Raw genomic sequence first — 12,476 nt, forward strand, 5'->3', positions numbered from 1 at the left:
ACGCGGAATCTCAAGCGGTAAAATACCAATTTTTCGTGAAATTGGTCGTGCCAAAGTCCAGCCCTACATTTTCGGGTAAAGAACAGCCGCACAAGCCCGAAGGCGCTTCTAAAAACAGTGAGATGTCGCCAAATGCTTCCTTACCTGTCCACAACACAACAAACTCGTCAAACACAGCCTTAAAACGGTCTCGCATAGCAAGCAACACCATACGTCGAATCTGGGAAGACGCCGATCCTATTTACCTCAGTGTTGAACACAGTTTCACATTGTTTGAGAAGAAAGTGATAGGAATAAATGTCAAGGGAGAGGGCACGGTTTGGATGGAAGATAGCAGCGGTATCGAAATAGGAACTGGATTCGATTTGGTTATTGCAGGGAAAACAGTGTCTTTGTTATCTAAGACGTACAAAAAAAATGAGTTGGAAGATGGAAAAGGCACACAAACAGGAATTGAGGACAGGAAAGGATTGGTAAGTTTGTTCACTCATGATTATCAGTATTCAACAAATAAATATATAGACTTCAGAGACTACAACATCCAGCGAGCGAAGCAAGAACGCACTGAGGGAAATATATTTATAACCCAGAGGAGGGCTACATTGTCCGTTTTACGTTTTATAACCCTTTCGCCCAATGTTTGTGTGTTCATGCATATGTCACTAGTGTTCCCGTGACTCCCACTTCAAATTTTGACAGGTCGTCTCTCCTTCACAGAGGCTTCCTAGGGAGGTAGGGAGAGAGGAAGGGAAGAAGAAGGAAAAGGAGAGTTTACAGGGGATGCGCGGACCTTCCCTCTCCCCAGCCTCCGAACTGCTAGGCTACACGGTCAAAGAGGTCTCTGGGAAGGAGGGAGCCTGCGCGGTCGTTAAAGTGCAAGGGATATTTGTTGTGGTCACGGACATGGTCACGTAACCTTATGCCACAGTACTAATAATTTCCCAGGGTATATAAGATACACCCGACTGGACGCACTAAATTTGTTGGTGGTTCCTTTCTCTTCAGACAATCTATTTTCCGGTACTGTTCTTGTCGATCGGAGTGGATTTCTACGTGGAATTTAGAGTCAATTACGAGCTGAGCTTTCCTCCTGGGGACAATTTACTCAATCCGGTCAAGTTAACTGTGGAGGTAAACTTTAAATCCTTAAATCCTTCAATCTACAGCGTCAACATACAATTTCTCCTCGCCTTTTTCAAGGAGCGAGAGTTGATTAATATCAGTAAAATCTATTTTTGGTGATCATTTCCTTAATCCTTATTAGGACATGATTCTTAGTCAAAGCTTAATTTTTCTGAGACGATATTTTTCTTTTATTGATGACTGAACAACTTTATGAGTAGACTGATGAGAAAGCAGTTAAGTGTTTGATTCTTTCGATACTTTTTATGAATAGTTTCTGGTCACTTACAAAGCCCTTCGTGGCCTCGCTCTTGCCTATTTTAACTTTCATCTCGCACCTCAGCGTTTGCATCGGTCAAGAAGCTCAAATCTACTGTCTATTTGAAAGACCAAAACGACTTTTTATAGCGACAGATCTTTGTCTGTTAATTAAAGCACCAAGGCGCACCAATGATTTACCAAATGACATCAAACAGTGTTTCTCTGTGGACTGTTTTAAATCAAGGTTGAAAACTTTTCTTTTTAGAGAGCGTTTTTAGATTAGGGTTTTTATGTACAAGACTAAAAAGCATTGCAATTGAGACTTTGATGTGATACTATGATGCATTTCTATGAACCTATTTACCCTTCTTCTGCAACAGCTAATTCCTTTCTTAACTTGGCATGTTATTACCATTTGAGACACGTTTTGTTCGGTTCTAGTCATTCGTAAGAAATAAGATCTGACTCGTCCACAGTCGTTTCAAAGATCCACTGAATCTCATTGACTGCAAGAGAGTAGGGTTATCTCTTTCCCAGATCTCTTGTGGGCGGCAAGAGATCTGGGAACGAGATTGAGAGGAGCGCTTTCTTCCTACGATCCCGTCCGTGTCCCCGAGGAGTTTCATCCAGGTTCCCTCGACTGTCGCCATGGACTTTTAAACAGACGACTGGGGACTAGTCAGATATTAGACGTAGAAATAAGGAGATTAAGTTAATGGGATCTACTCATACATCAAGCTGTTTAATGATCCTCAATACGGACATCTCGTGGTCCCTTCGTTGCCCGTATCAAAGGGGTTTCACTTTTATTTTATCTCGTTTAGATTCAGCCTTATGCAGAAGCGACAACTGGTGTTGAAGTATACCTTTCAGCGGGCGTTATCCGAGGTGGCGTCTATTTAGAGGGTACACTTGTACGTGTTGGCCTCCCTGTGACTTTGTCTTACCAAGCAGACCGTTTCCCAGGCCAGAAGTGGTGTGTGGCCCTTTCTACTCAGCTAACTGCCCTGGAGGTGAACGGTGGTGTTTTCTATCAGTGGTGGAACTGGTGGTGGTGGGACTGGGGCACACGACACACAATATGGAACTTCGGAACATGGGCTGCCATAAATAGAAATTGGCAATTGTTGTCAAGATGCGGTTAAGGAGGTATATCACCAAGGCCTTGAGAAGTTACCTTCGTACCAATCAAGGAACACTGACTTATCAGCAGTAGACGTGTGACTGAGTGTGTTTGAACATCTCCTTTCGGGATGTAAGTGTGTTTTTTCGAGTCTATATATGAGAAAAAAAAACCCCGTTATCTGTAGAGCCTCGGTGGCTAGCGGAATTTCGCGCGCAAGTTTCAGCAGTGGTGGGGAGGGGGGCGGGAGGGGAAGCAAACATGAGACGGGAGGGTTTCCTCGTGACCTCGCCGCTCTCACTGGAGGCCTCGCCGTCGAAACGAGGCACCTGCGAGCGAAATTCCGCCAGCAACAATGGTTTCCTATTAGTGCTTAAGCGGGTCTGCTAATAACCAGTTAGCTTAGAGATTTTTGTTAGATCGAGTGTTGATTGACCATATCGTTAATAAGCTTCTTCCCTGGATCAGTAGACAGTGGTGGAACAGGTAAAATAATAACGTAATTCTTTTCATACAACTTCAATGAAAATACTGTAACTCCTTTTCAAGCTTATCACTTCAGTAACCCCTTTAAAAAGGATAGGATAGAGGAGCGCATGAAAACCAGCTAAGGCTGATGTGGCTTCCTCTATGAAGATTGCAATTAATAGTTAGATGAATAAGTCGTTAGGTGCGTCCGTGCGAGATAATTTGAAAAGCTCTTTCGAATATCGATCTAAATGGCAGTTTTCCCTACCCTTTTGTATTTAGGCGGAGCCTTCCCGTATCTCCCACTGTAGGGAGTACACATCCCCATTCCCTGGGATTAATTAGCTGTAAAGAAAATTCACGTTTCAACGAGAAACGAAACCAGCAACTTTTTGCCGGTTCAGCACGGATGAAATGGGGTTTTGTGTGAACTCGCTTGTATCTAAGTGAACCGGGCCGAGGCCAGAGGCCTGTGTGCGTGTCTGCATGCAGTAAAACAATTCCTGTGTCTCCTGAGAGTTTTAAATAACTAGCGAGCACAATAGCGAATTTACTTTTCAGTCAGCTCGTTTAAAAACAGATCGATTTGTCGCCGTCAAGGAGCGGAGACTTTTCCTAGAGAGCTTAAGCAGACCACGACGGTAACGGCACCAAACAAAAGATTTATTGAGTGGAACAATAGCTGTGCACGTTTTTGTACATTTCTTTGCCTTCCTCTGCACAACAACAACGTGAAATGACTAAGTTCAGCGCATTTTGACGACGGCAGCTGATTTTCGTATTTTTATTTGGAATTGAACTCTGGCGTTACATATCTAGCTTGAGAAAAGATGTAGACATCTTATTAAGTAGAAGTTTTAAAAAGGTAACAATAAAATATGAAAGGGCTTAATTTCTAATAAAGGTTGAATAGCAATCTCTCGTGACAGTATGACTTTCAGACGGGGTAAGGTATAAACAGCACGCGGTGATTGTAAGATTGGGTGTGGTTGCAAATAAAGCCTATCAAAAGAGAACCCTCTTTCATTTTTTTTCTTACATTTACGATTCGATTAAAAAAAAACTCCCCGCTCCCTCTCTCATAAGCTGGCCCCTTATGTTCTTGAGGGTTCAACAATTTTCCTTCAAAAATACGTACAACAACTTGTCCGTTAATTGTCACATTTTCTTTAACACCTCTCTGAACTTGCACATTTACGAAGTATTTTAAAATGCTTATGTCAAAAAATCAGTCAGACAAACAAAAAACAAATACGGGTTCTCCCCCAAGTTAGCACTCTGTATAAGTAAGTAAGTTAGTAACTTCATTTCAATACAGTCATATTAATATGCCGAGAAAAAAAAAATATAAATATAAATATAAATCTATCTATCTATCTATCTATCTATCTACCTACCTACCTACCTACCTACCTACCTATCTATCTATCTATCTGTCTATCTATCTGTCTATCTGTCTATCTGTCTGTCCATCTGTCTATCTCTCTATCTGTCTATCTATCTATCTATCTATCTATCTATCTATCTATCTATAAACCAGTGAATCATAGAAAACTGTACATCACAAATTTAGCTCTCTTACAGCATTCATAAATTCCTTAATGATTGTCATTGAACGTAATTCATCCGGTAAAGAATTCCACACTTTGGCACCAATAATAGAGTCTTTGGAGTCCGAATACTGAAATAAGTTAGCGCGCTAGGGCCTGGTAGTTGCAAGTGATGTTGAATAATCTGAGGCACCGTCGTCGAACGAAAAAGAAGAACTTGAGACCGCGAGTCATCTTCTTTCACAAATCAACCCGTCATTTTAATATTCTTGAGCCCTTATTCGCCAATCAACTTCAGGCAACTAACTGTTGACAATGGATGCTAAAGATTTGCACACATTGCGTCTACAAATTGAGCTATAACTAGCCAATTAGAACATCGTTTAGAAACACCGGCTGGAGTCTTTAGGGAGCTTACGAATCGACGACTTTCGCGCGACGGCGCCGTTGGGTCACCTTATAGTCCCGCGTCGTCGTCCTGTAGAAATTTGAATTTACGATTCGCAGTAAAGACGACGACGTTTATGCGCGACCGGCAAATTTTCCCGCCGTTTCTGAAGTTTGTTTTTATCTTTTGACAAGGCGAGTTGTTTAAACCAAAATGCCTAACTTCAGAGAAACGAGAGCTTGTATCGCATACGCTTATGGAAGCAACTTTATAAACGAACAAGAATTTGTACTTTTGTACGATTGTCACAAGTCAACAAATCCAGAGTTTCCGTATTGGAACTACGACAGGTTCGATTTAGACGAGAAATCAAACGACGAATGCAAGGCCGAGTTTCGTTTCTACAGGGAGGACATTTATAAACTTGCTGAACAGCTACAGCTACCTGACGAGATAACAACTTACAATGGTTTAGTTGTTGCTTCGGTACCTGCATTATGCATGTATCTCAAGCGCTTTGCCTATCCTTGTCGATATGGAGATTTGGTTTATCATTTCGCCAGGCCGGTTCCTGAGATTTCCATCATAACAAACCACATAATGGACTTGATTTACGGTCGGTGGCATCATCTGCTTACAAGATACAATCACGATTTGCTCTCTCCTCCCAAGCTTCTCCAATACGCTGAGGCGATCGAACAGGCTGGAGCTGCCTTAAATAACTGTTGGGGATTCGTAGATGGGACTGTGCGTCCAGTTTGTAGGCCTAACGAAAACCAGCGAGCCATCTACAACGGCCATAAGCGTGTCCACTCCATCAAGTTTCAGGCTGTCGCTTTACCTAAAGGATTAGTGGGGAATCTATTTGGCCCAGTTGAGGGAAGACGCCATGACAGTTTCATGCTGGCTACCTCAGGATTCTTGCGAGAACTGCAGAGGTTTTCCAACTGTCCAGTAACTGGCCTCCCCCTTTGTGTGTACGGTGACCCCGCCTATCCGATACGAGCACACCTACAAAGGCCCTTTAAGGGTGGTGTCCTGACCCCAGCTCAACAAGATTTTAACACCTCAATGAGCACGGTCCGCTCTTCTGTGGAGTGGATCTTCGGGGACATTGTTAATTATTTTAAATTCTTAGATTTTAAAAAGAACCTTAAAATCGGATTGAGTGCTGTAGGAAAAATGTATGTAACATGTGCGTTACTGCAGAATGCGCATAGCATTTTATATGGTTCTGTTACCTCAGAGTATTTTGGTCTTAATCCGCCAACTCTAGAGGAATACTTTATTTGATGTATTGTACTTAAGATACACTTGCAATACTCTTGTTATGCGACATAAACAGTTTGGCCTCTTACAAGAATTCATGGTCAAAATAGGACACAACCTATCAGTAGGGTAAAACGCGTTATCATCAGAGTACAATAAAATGACGGAAAGAAATCAAAAGCTCTGTTCAAATGCTGAGATGCACAAAATATCTTTTACTACAGCATTATTAGCTGCTCCAAAACTATTGTCCCTTTCTTAAAAGTTCAGTAATTGCTTGCGATTGTGCTTGCTGGCTGTTAAGCATCATCTGCATCATCTGCATAAACTGTTGTTGCTGCTGTTGCTGTTGCTGCATCTGTAACTGTTGTTGATCTCGCAGCTGAGAAAGCAGTGCCTGCTGAGTAGCCATGGTAGCTTCTTCTTGCTTTCTCTTTATCTCTAGCTCATCTTGTCTTAACTTTGATTCCCTCTCTGCTGCCTCCCTGAGATAGCTGAGTGTGTCATTGCTTTTTTGACGTTTTTTTCGCGGTTCATCTTTTCCATTTCGCTTCTTAGTCTGAGCTAGCCGCTCCATAGCCCTCTCCCTCATCTCCTCCCCTGTCGCTTTATCTTGATCCTCCTTGTTTCGATCCTCAGCTGATTCTTTGGTCTGTTTAGCCTCTTCCTCATCTCTTCTCTCTAGATAGTCTTCCATGATCTGATCTATCTCTCGATATTCCTGGGAAATTCCCGAGCCCCTCTCGGCCTCTCTCTTTCTGGCCCTGCAATCCCTTTCTAGGATTTTCAAGCGGTCTCTCAAACCCTTTGGCGAAACGCAAAATTGTGTATCTTTGATGTTATTCAGAATTTTGCATATTTCCTCCAAACAGTTCCCCCGCTCTCTGGTGCCTGAACGGTACTTCCACAGCTCCCAACTAAGGAGTTCGCGACCAAATATGGTGTCATGTTTCAATGACCATTTCATTTTAGACATTCTGTGAAACGATGATAAAAAATATAACTGTTACTTAATGAATAATCAAATATACCACTAACTAACTAAGGCACCAAATAAATAAATAAAACTTAATTATAGAGCTCTGTGCGAAGATTATTTTTCAATTTAATGCCAACAGGAAAAAAGATGCATCAGTTGAGCTTAATTTCTATAAACGTAAGTGTTACCGTTTCAAATCCTGCTTGATAAAGTAGATTATGAGGATATAATGCGCAGCCTAGCATTTTTGACTCCTGCTAACTATAAATGTAACCCTTTCTCGACAAGCTATTTATTTATGAAATCACACTGGTTGGTTGTTTGTCTCAGGAGCTCGAGAAAAAAATACACAAGACAGACTAACAAAATGTGCTAGCATGGCAGAAAAGAAAGCGCAGCTGTAAGTTGAGAAAAAATTGTGTTCTAAAAGATTAGGCCGGCTATAAGACCACTCAAAACAACAGAGGAAAAATCTGTAGTTAAGCTATCTAGTCCCTGTCGACACGAATGCTAAAAAGCAACTTTTTAGTCCTTTCAAATTCCTTTTACACTAGAAAAATGTCTTATATTTCAGTGAAGCGTGATTAAAATGAAAGATTTTTCATACAGCAATTTACTTTTCATTCATACCGTGTCGTGCTTTGACCGCTTTCAGTGTTGGTTGAACTCATGGCACTGTAGAAGGTCGTTTCTTGAACGAAAACAGGCAAATAAAATTAAAACCAAACGTCAAGGACATGCCCCTAATGTGATACTTAAATTATCTGGCAAAAATACCCGAAGTATCGAGAAAACTTTGAAAACTAACCTCGCGTCCTCTTGTTTCCAAGACGCCGGCAAATCGCTCTCACCAACGTCGTCGACTTTGGCGCGAAGCTGGGAAGTGCTCCGAAAGGCATGCGCAGTGAGCATGTCACGCAATCTAACGGCGGCGTCGTGCAAAAGTCGTCGATTCGTAAGCTCCCTTTTGATGCTGTAAGCCGCCGCCCTTCGAATCCTGCAGATGTTTCGCACGACAAAACTTGATACTTGATACTTGAGGACTTTCCTGAAAACCACCTTTGTGTGATTGGAAGCCTCCTCTTAAAATATTGATTTATTATTATTTATCGGTATTATGCTGACGTAGTTCGCGCATGCGCGATAGTTAATCGAGCAGCTGGGTCGAGCAGAGGTTACCTCTGGTCTCTCACCGAGCAGAAAGACATGAGAACTTCTGTCTCGTCGGGAAATCTCTTCGAGCTGTTTAATTTAAAAGGGAGCTTTGCGTAGGCGATAAAAGGTAGGTAACCGTTTTCAATCATTCAAAGTAGTCGTGTTGTGCCGGAGTCACTCATTGCGCTGGCCAGCTCACGCGAGATGGTGAAACCAGATCTGTCCTCGTGTACCGGTACAGAAGAACCGATATAAAAGACCCAACAATACGCAACAGCTATAATGGTTATTCCCTCTGTGTACCGGTACACCAGGACACAACCGTGGTAACGCTTTTTGAAAAGTATATCAGTTTGAAGATAAATTTGTCTAAATTCTTTGGCTTTTTCTTACCTCTTCACTTCGATACACTGAATTCAATGAACGTCTAGTCTCTGAAACGAATTTGGTAGCTGTTTGAAAGAGCTGCACCAAAGAGCGCGTGTTCAAGACTACTTGAAATAAAATTATGTCATATTTTAAGTCTTACGTCATATCGGTATAAGTATTTTGCTGCGGTATACCTCAGAGAATTCTGATGTCTTCTTGACGCGCTATACTCACTGTAGATGTAAGTGATCTCAAATAAAGCCGACTACAGAAGAAATGATTAATGATTAGTATCTAATGATTTTATCGGGTAACATTGGTTAGTCTTCAACGCAATGACCGCAATTTGGACATTTAAATTTGTTCTCTCTAGTTCACGAGCACTATGGCGTAAAAATGAGGCCGGAGAACCGATTGGACTTTATGGAACTAGAATAACGGCCGAAAAATTTGTTCGTCTAATGCATATGTACAGGATACTAGATCAGCTTCTACCAGCATGGAAAAGAGATCTTTACGAAGATGTCGACGGAGAGAAGTCCAGTCTAAAAAATCAGCTGCACCCTGAGGACTCTCCAGGAGTATCGGGAGCTGTGAAAATATACAGGGGAGCAAAAGCAATAGACAAGGAGCGACTAGTCTTTATCATAAATCGTTTCAATCGTTCCGATTTTGGGAACTTTAAATCGTCAATTGACATGAGTATCGCATACAGTGACCTAGCGTCCATAAGAAGAGCAATGGAATGGAAAGGTAAAGCCACGCTTACTTGTCTGAACTGCTGAATTTTGGAACAAAGCTGAATTTTGGAACACCGATGCGCGCTAAAAGTGGTCTTAATGTCACTATGTTGAACGCAACGGTTTTTAGCCCCGAGACTCGTGCCGAAATGGTTAGAATTCAGTCCTTTGTGAAGCTGGTTAAACCGGGAGCTAAAAATACGTATCCACCTTCTAATTCAAATCACATGTTGTCGGCTAATAACTCAGCTTACGCTCAAAACATATCTTCACCAACATCAAGCTCGGTGAATGGAAGTCTCACTGGACGTAAAAGAAGTGTTTTAGAAATATTCAGGAAAAGAATCAAACTGTTTGAAAAGGAGGTGATAGGAATTAACATATCAGGAGAAGGGAAAGTATAGGTGGAAGCAAAAGTTAAGGAGGCCATGGAAATACGGGTGGAAGTAATCCTCAAGTTCGGAGATTTAGCTGTGGGGGTCCTGCACCGTACGTACGACTGGAAAATCGGAAGCAACGCCGAAACCTTAGTGAACAACACGTGGTAGAGGATAACTGTAAGCGTGTTCCATACTATACCGCACCGTACCAAGTCTACCAAGGCGAGGCATGCCATGCCATGCAGTACGGAAGGGTAAATTAGAGATTTGTTGTGCATTACACGTAGCCACATGTCAGGTATGACATCACGTGAAAGATAAAATGACACACCAGCTATTTTACAGGCATTCCTCATAAATTTGATAAATGCCACGGCCATTTTGTGTTTACAACAGGTGTTTAGTTCCCAATCTTCCCGTGAGTACACCTGTTGTAAACACAAAATGCCGTGGCATTTATCAATCCTTCCTTGGCTCCCCAGATCACCGTTTACTGTTCATACATGTATGTGTGCCGAGAGTTGTCTAAAAACAAACCTTTCAAGAGGACTCTACATGATTAAACCGGCTTCGAGGAAAACAATGGTCAGTAATACAAAGAACATCGAAGTATGTGACCGTCACGCTTGACACAGATGAGGAACGTATAAATGTACTTTATATACAAACCTACGAAGGAAGAGCTGGCAGTTTTAATGCTACCTACAGGTTTCAAGGATCGCTACAAAGGACCAAAACTTTAATCTTGAAGTCAGGTACGAGATTTACGTGAATTTATCAGAGCACTTTACGAAGGCGAGTGTGTTAGTTACTCGCTGGAATATTTTCAAACTTTCCTGAACTTTAAGCGGTCGTTAGTTTTGAAAACCTAGTGGGCAGACAAATTTTATTATTGTTTTAAATTAAGGGACATTTATACTTTCTATTCATGTAGAGGGGGGGGGGGGGGGCAAGGGGGGGTCTTGTCACGAAGTGACGATAGTAAATTTTCGATTTCACGAATCACGAAACAAAAAATTCACTTTTCACGATTCTCGAACATGTGCACGAAACTGTAATCAAAATTTGTACAAAAAAGTGCATTCTTTAACTTTACCAATAATTTACAGTTGTTGGAAAGGTGATATTTGAAATCTTAATTTGTTGGTTTTACTTTAAGAGACCTCTTAAGAGAAATATCGGACTTGGACAGCTCTTCCACTGCGAGTTGTTACGGCTCTTAAGAAGGTCAGAGTATCGTCGTCGCTGTCACTTTCCACGGCATCGTCAGGCCCACAGTCTGTGTCATACTGCACATCATCTTCTGGGACTTCGGGGGCTTCAGACACTTCAGGATGAGCGAAGGTGACTTCTTGCTCTTGCTCTTCTTGTTCGTCGACGATTGGTGGAACAGCTGGCTGATACTGTGCAGGAGGTTCAAGGTGGATCTTGTCCTTTGGGTAAGCAGAATCTGCTGGACGATACATATTCAAAGGCGAAGTGCCAGCCTTGAACTTCGTTGTTTCTTGCCTCACAGTTCTCTGTCGAACGCACTTGCCATGCTGAACTGCCCATTCTATTATGATCTGCTCTTGGGTAGAATTTAAGTGCCTTGTTTTGCCAAGATGCGAAAGTTTGGAAATGTCTTTCAGTGGAATTGAACTGTCTGGAATTGGATAGTAGGATGTTGGGTGAGTGAAATGATAGGCTGCCCAGCTTGTGATCCTTTTGATGCTTTCGTAAACAGTGTTTCCCAGATTACGGGAGTGGTAAAGAGATGTGGGGTATTGATCCTTAAAATGACCAACAGCGTGCAGATTTTCCCCTTGGGTTGTCAGACAAACATGAAGATCAATGTGGATGTCTTTGTTGGTAGACTTCAATTTCTCATCCAGCCGATTAAGTTGATTGTTGATCATTTGTACGGACTTAAGGGTTAGGGTTAGGGTTGGAAGTTCGAGGTCCCATTGATCTTGCGTGTTGATGGAGAACGTTTTTGGTTGATTTATGCCTTCCTTCACCAGTCTGCAGATCCTGACATCCAAGCTTTCACCGAGGCCACGTTTTACGCACTCTTCTTTGATTCCGCAAAAAACTAGTCATATATCTTAAGAAGACACTTAAAATTTTGTGCGAATCTCTTATGTCAACTCTGACACGCTCCTTGGATCAGCAAATTTGGAAGTGCCTGATTCTGGCTCAGCATGGTAAATAACTGATTCAACAACCGCGAGGACTTTGTCGGATTCAGCAGCCATGATCTTTACCAGTCTGAGTTACACCGAGTCCGCACTTGTCGTTCATCAATGGCTCATCAGTCAAAAATCCTATTGAGATGGGTTCATTGGTTAATACGGTGATCAGGAAATCAACGGGTTTATTTAAACCTGTCAACATGTTTCGTTTGTCGCTACTCTCAGTCGGCTTGAATCGAGCGTTAAATTCACTAAGGTCACGGAAAAAAATGTGATCACAATGCAGTGAAATTCAGCTACGAACTCAACTTTAGACATTCACGATTTATTTCTTATCTATTCACGATTCACAGCCAAGAACTTTTGCGTTTCACGCCTCACGGAATACACTTCAATCACAATTCACGGAACAGTTTTTTTTACCAAATCACGATTAACAGAGCACAAAAAAACCGGATCACGGCGTCACGAAAATACCCTTGCCCCCTCTCATGTAGT

General features: G+C 41.9%; 4 protein-coding genes across 4 annotated transcripts in view; 2 read left to right on the forward strand and 2 right to left on the reverse strand.

Moving 5' to 3' along the window:
• The window catches only part of LOC110041662 (uncharacterized), a 33,949-nt gene extending 29,959 nt beyond the window's left edge, over positions 1 to 3,990 (forward strand). The window contains exons 3-5 of the mRNA XM_089279051.1: positions 1 to 473; positions 1,006 to 1,131; positions 2,208 to 3,990. The exon at positions 1 to 473 is cut by the window's left edge and continues 491 nt beyond it. Coding sequence (XP_089135177.1) covers positions 1 to 473; positions 1,006 to 1,131; positions 2,208 to 2,528 — 920 coding nt within the window. The 3' untranslated portion in view covers positions 2,529 to 3,990. The remainder of the gene's footprint in view (positions 474 to 1,005; positions 1,132 to 2,207) is intronic.
• A 968-nt stretch (positions 3,991 to 4,958) lies between these two features.
• LOC149097432 (uncharacterized) lies at positions 4,959 to 6,523 on the forward strand. Its single transcript, XM_089280555.1, has one exon. The coding sequence runs from the start codon at positions 5,126 to 5,128 to the stop codon at positions 6,203 to 6,205; it is 1,080 nt and encodes a 359-aa protein (XP_089136681.1). The 5' UTR covers positions 4,959 to 5,125; the 3' UTR covers positions 6,206 to 6,523.
• Positions 6,426 to 7,157, reverse strand: LOC110041797 (uncharacterized). The gene has a single exon (XM_020747129.2). It carries the CDS (start codon positions 7,155 to 7,157, stop codon positions 6,426 to 6,428), a length of 732 nt encoding a protein of 243 aa, XP_020602788.1.
• A 2,960-nt stretch (positions 7,158 to 10,117) lies between these two features.
• Positions 10,118 to 12,119, reverse strand: LOC149097433 (uncharacterized). Its single transcript, XM_089280601.1, has one exon. The coding sequence runs from the start codon at positions 11,700 to 11,702 to the stop codon at positions 10,971 to 10,973; it is 732 nt and encodes a 243-aa protein (XP_089136727.1). The 5' UTR covers positions 11,703 to 12,119; the 3' UTR covers positions 10,118 to 10,970.
• Between the last annotated feature and the right edge of the window lie 357 nt (positions 12,120 to 12,476).

Source organism: Orbicella faveolata, unplaced genomic scaffold (genome assembly GCF_042242905.1).
Source record: "Orbicella faveolata isolate gen_17 unplaced genomic scaffold, um_ofav_v1 contig_47, whole genome shotgun sequence".
NCBI classification, from domain to species: Eukaryota; Metazoa; Cnidaria; class Anthozoa; order Scleractinia; family Merulinidae; genus Orbicella; species Orbicella faveolata.

Excerpts from the sequence above, each read along its gene's own strand:
- LOC149097432 (XM_089280555.1), top strand. The coding sequence starts at position 5,126 with ATGCCTAACTTCAGAGAAACGAGAGCTTGTATCGCATACGCTTATGGA.
- LOC110041797 (XM_020747129.2), bottom strand. The coding sequence starts at position 7,157 with ATGTCTAAAATGAAATGGTCATTGAAACATGACACCATATTTGGTCGC.
- LOC149097433 (XM_089280601.1), bottom strand. The coding sequence starts at position 11,702 with ATGATCAACAATCAACTTAATCGGCTGGATGAGAAATTGAAGTCTACC.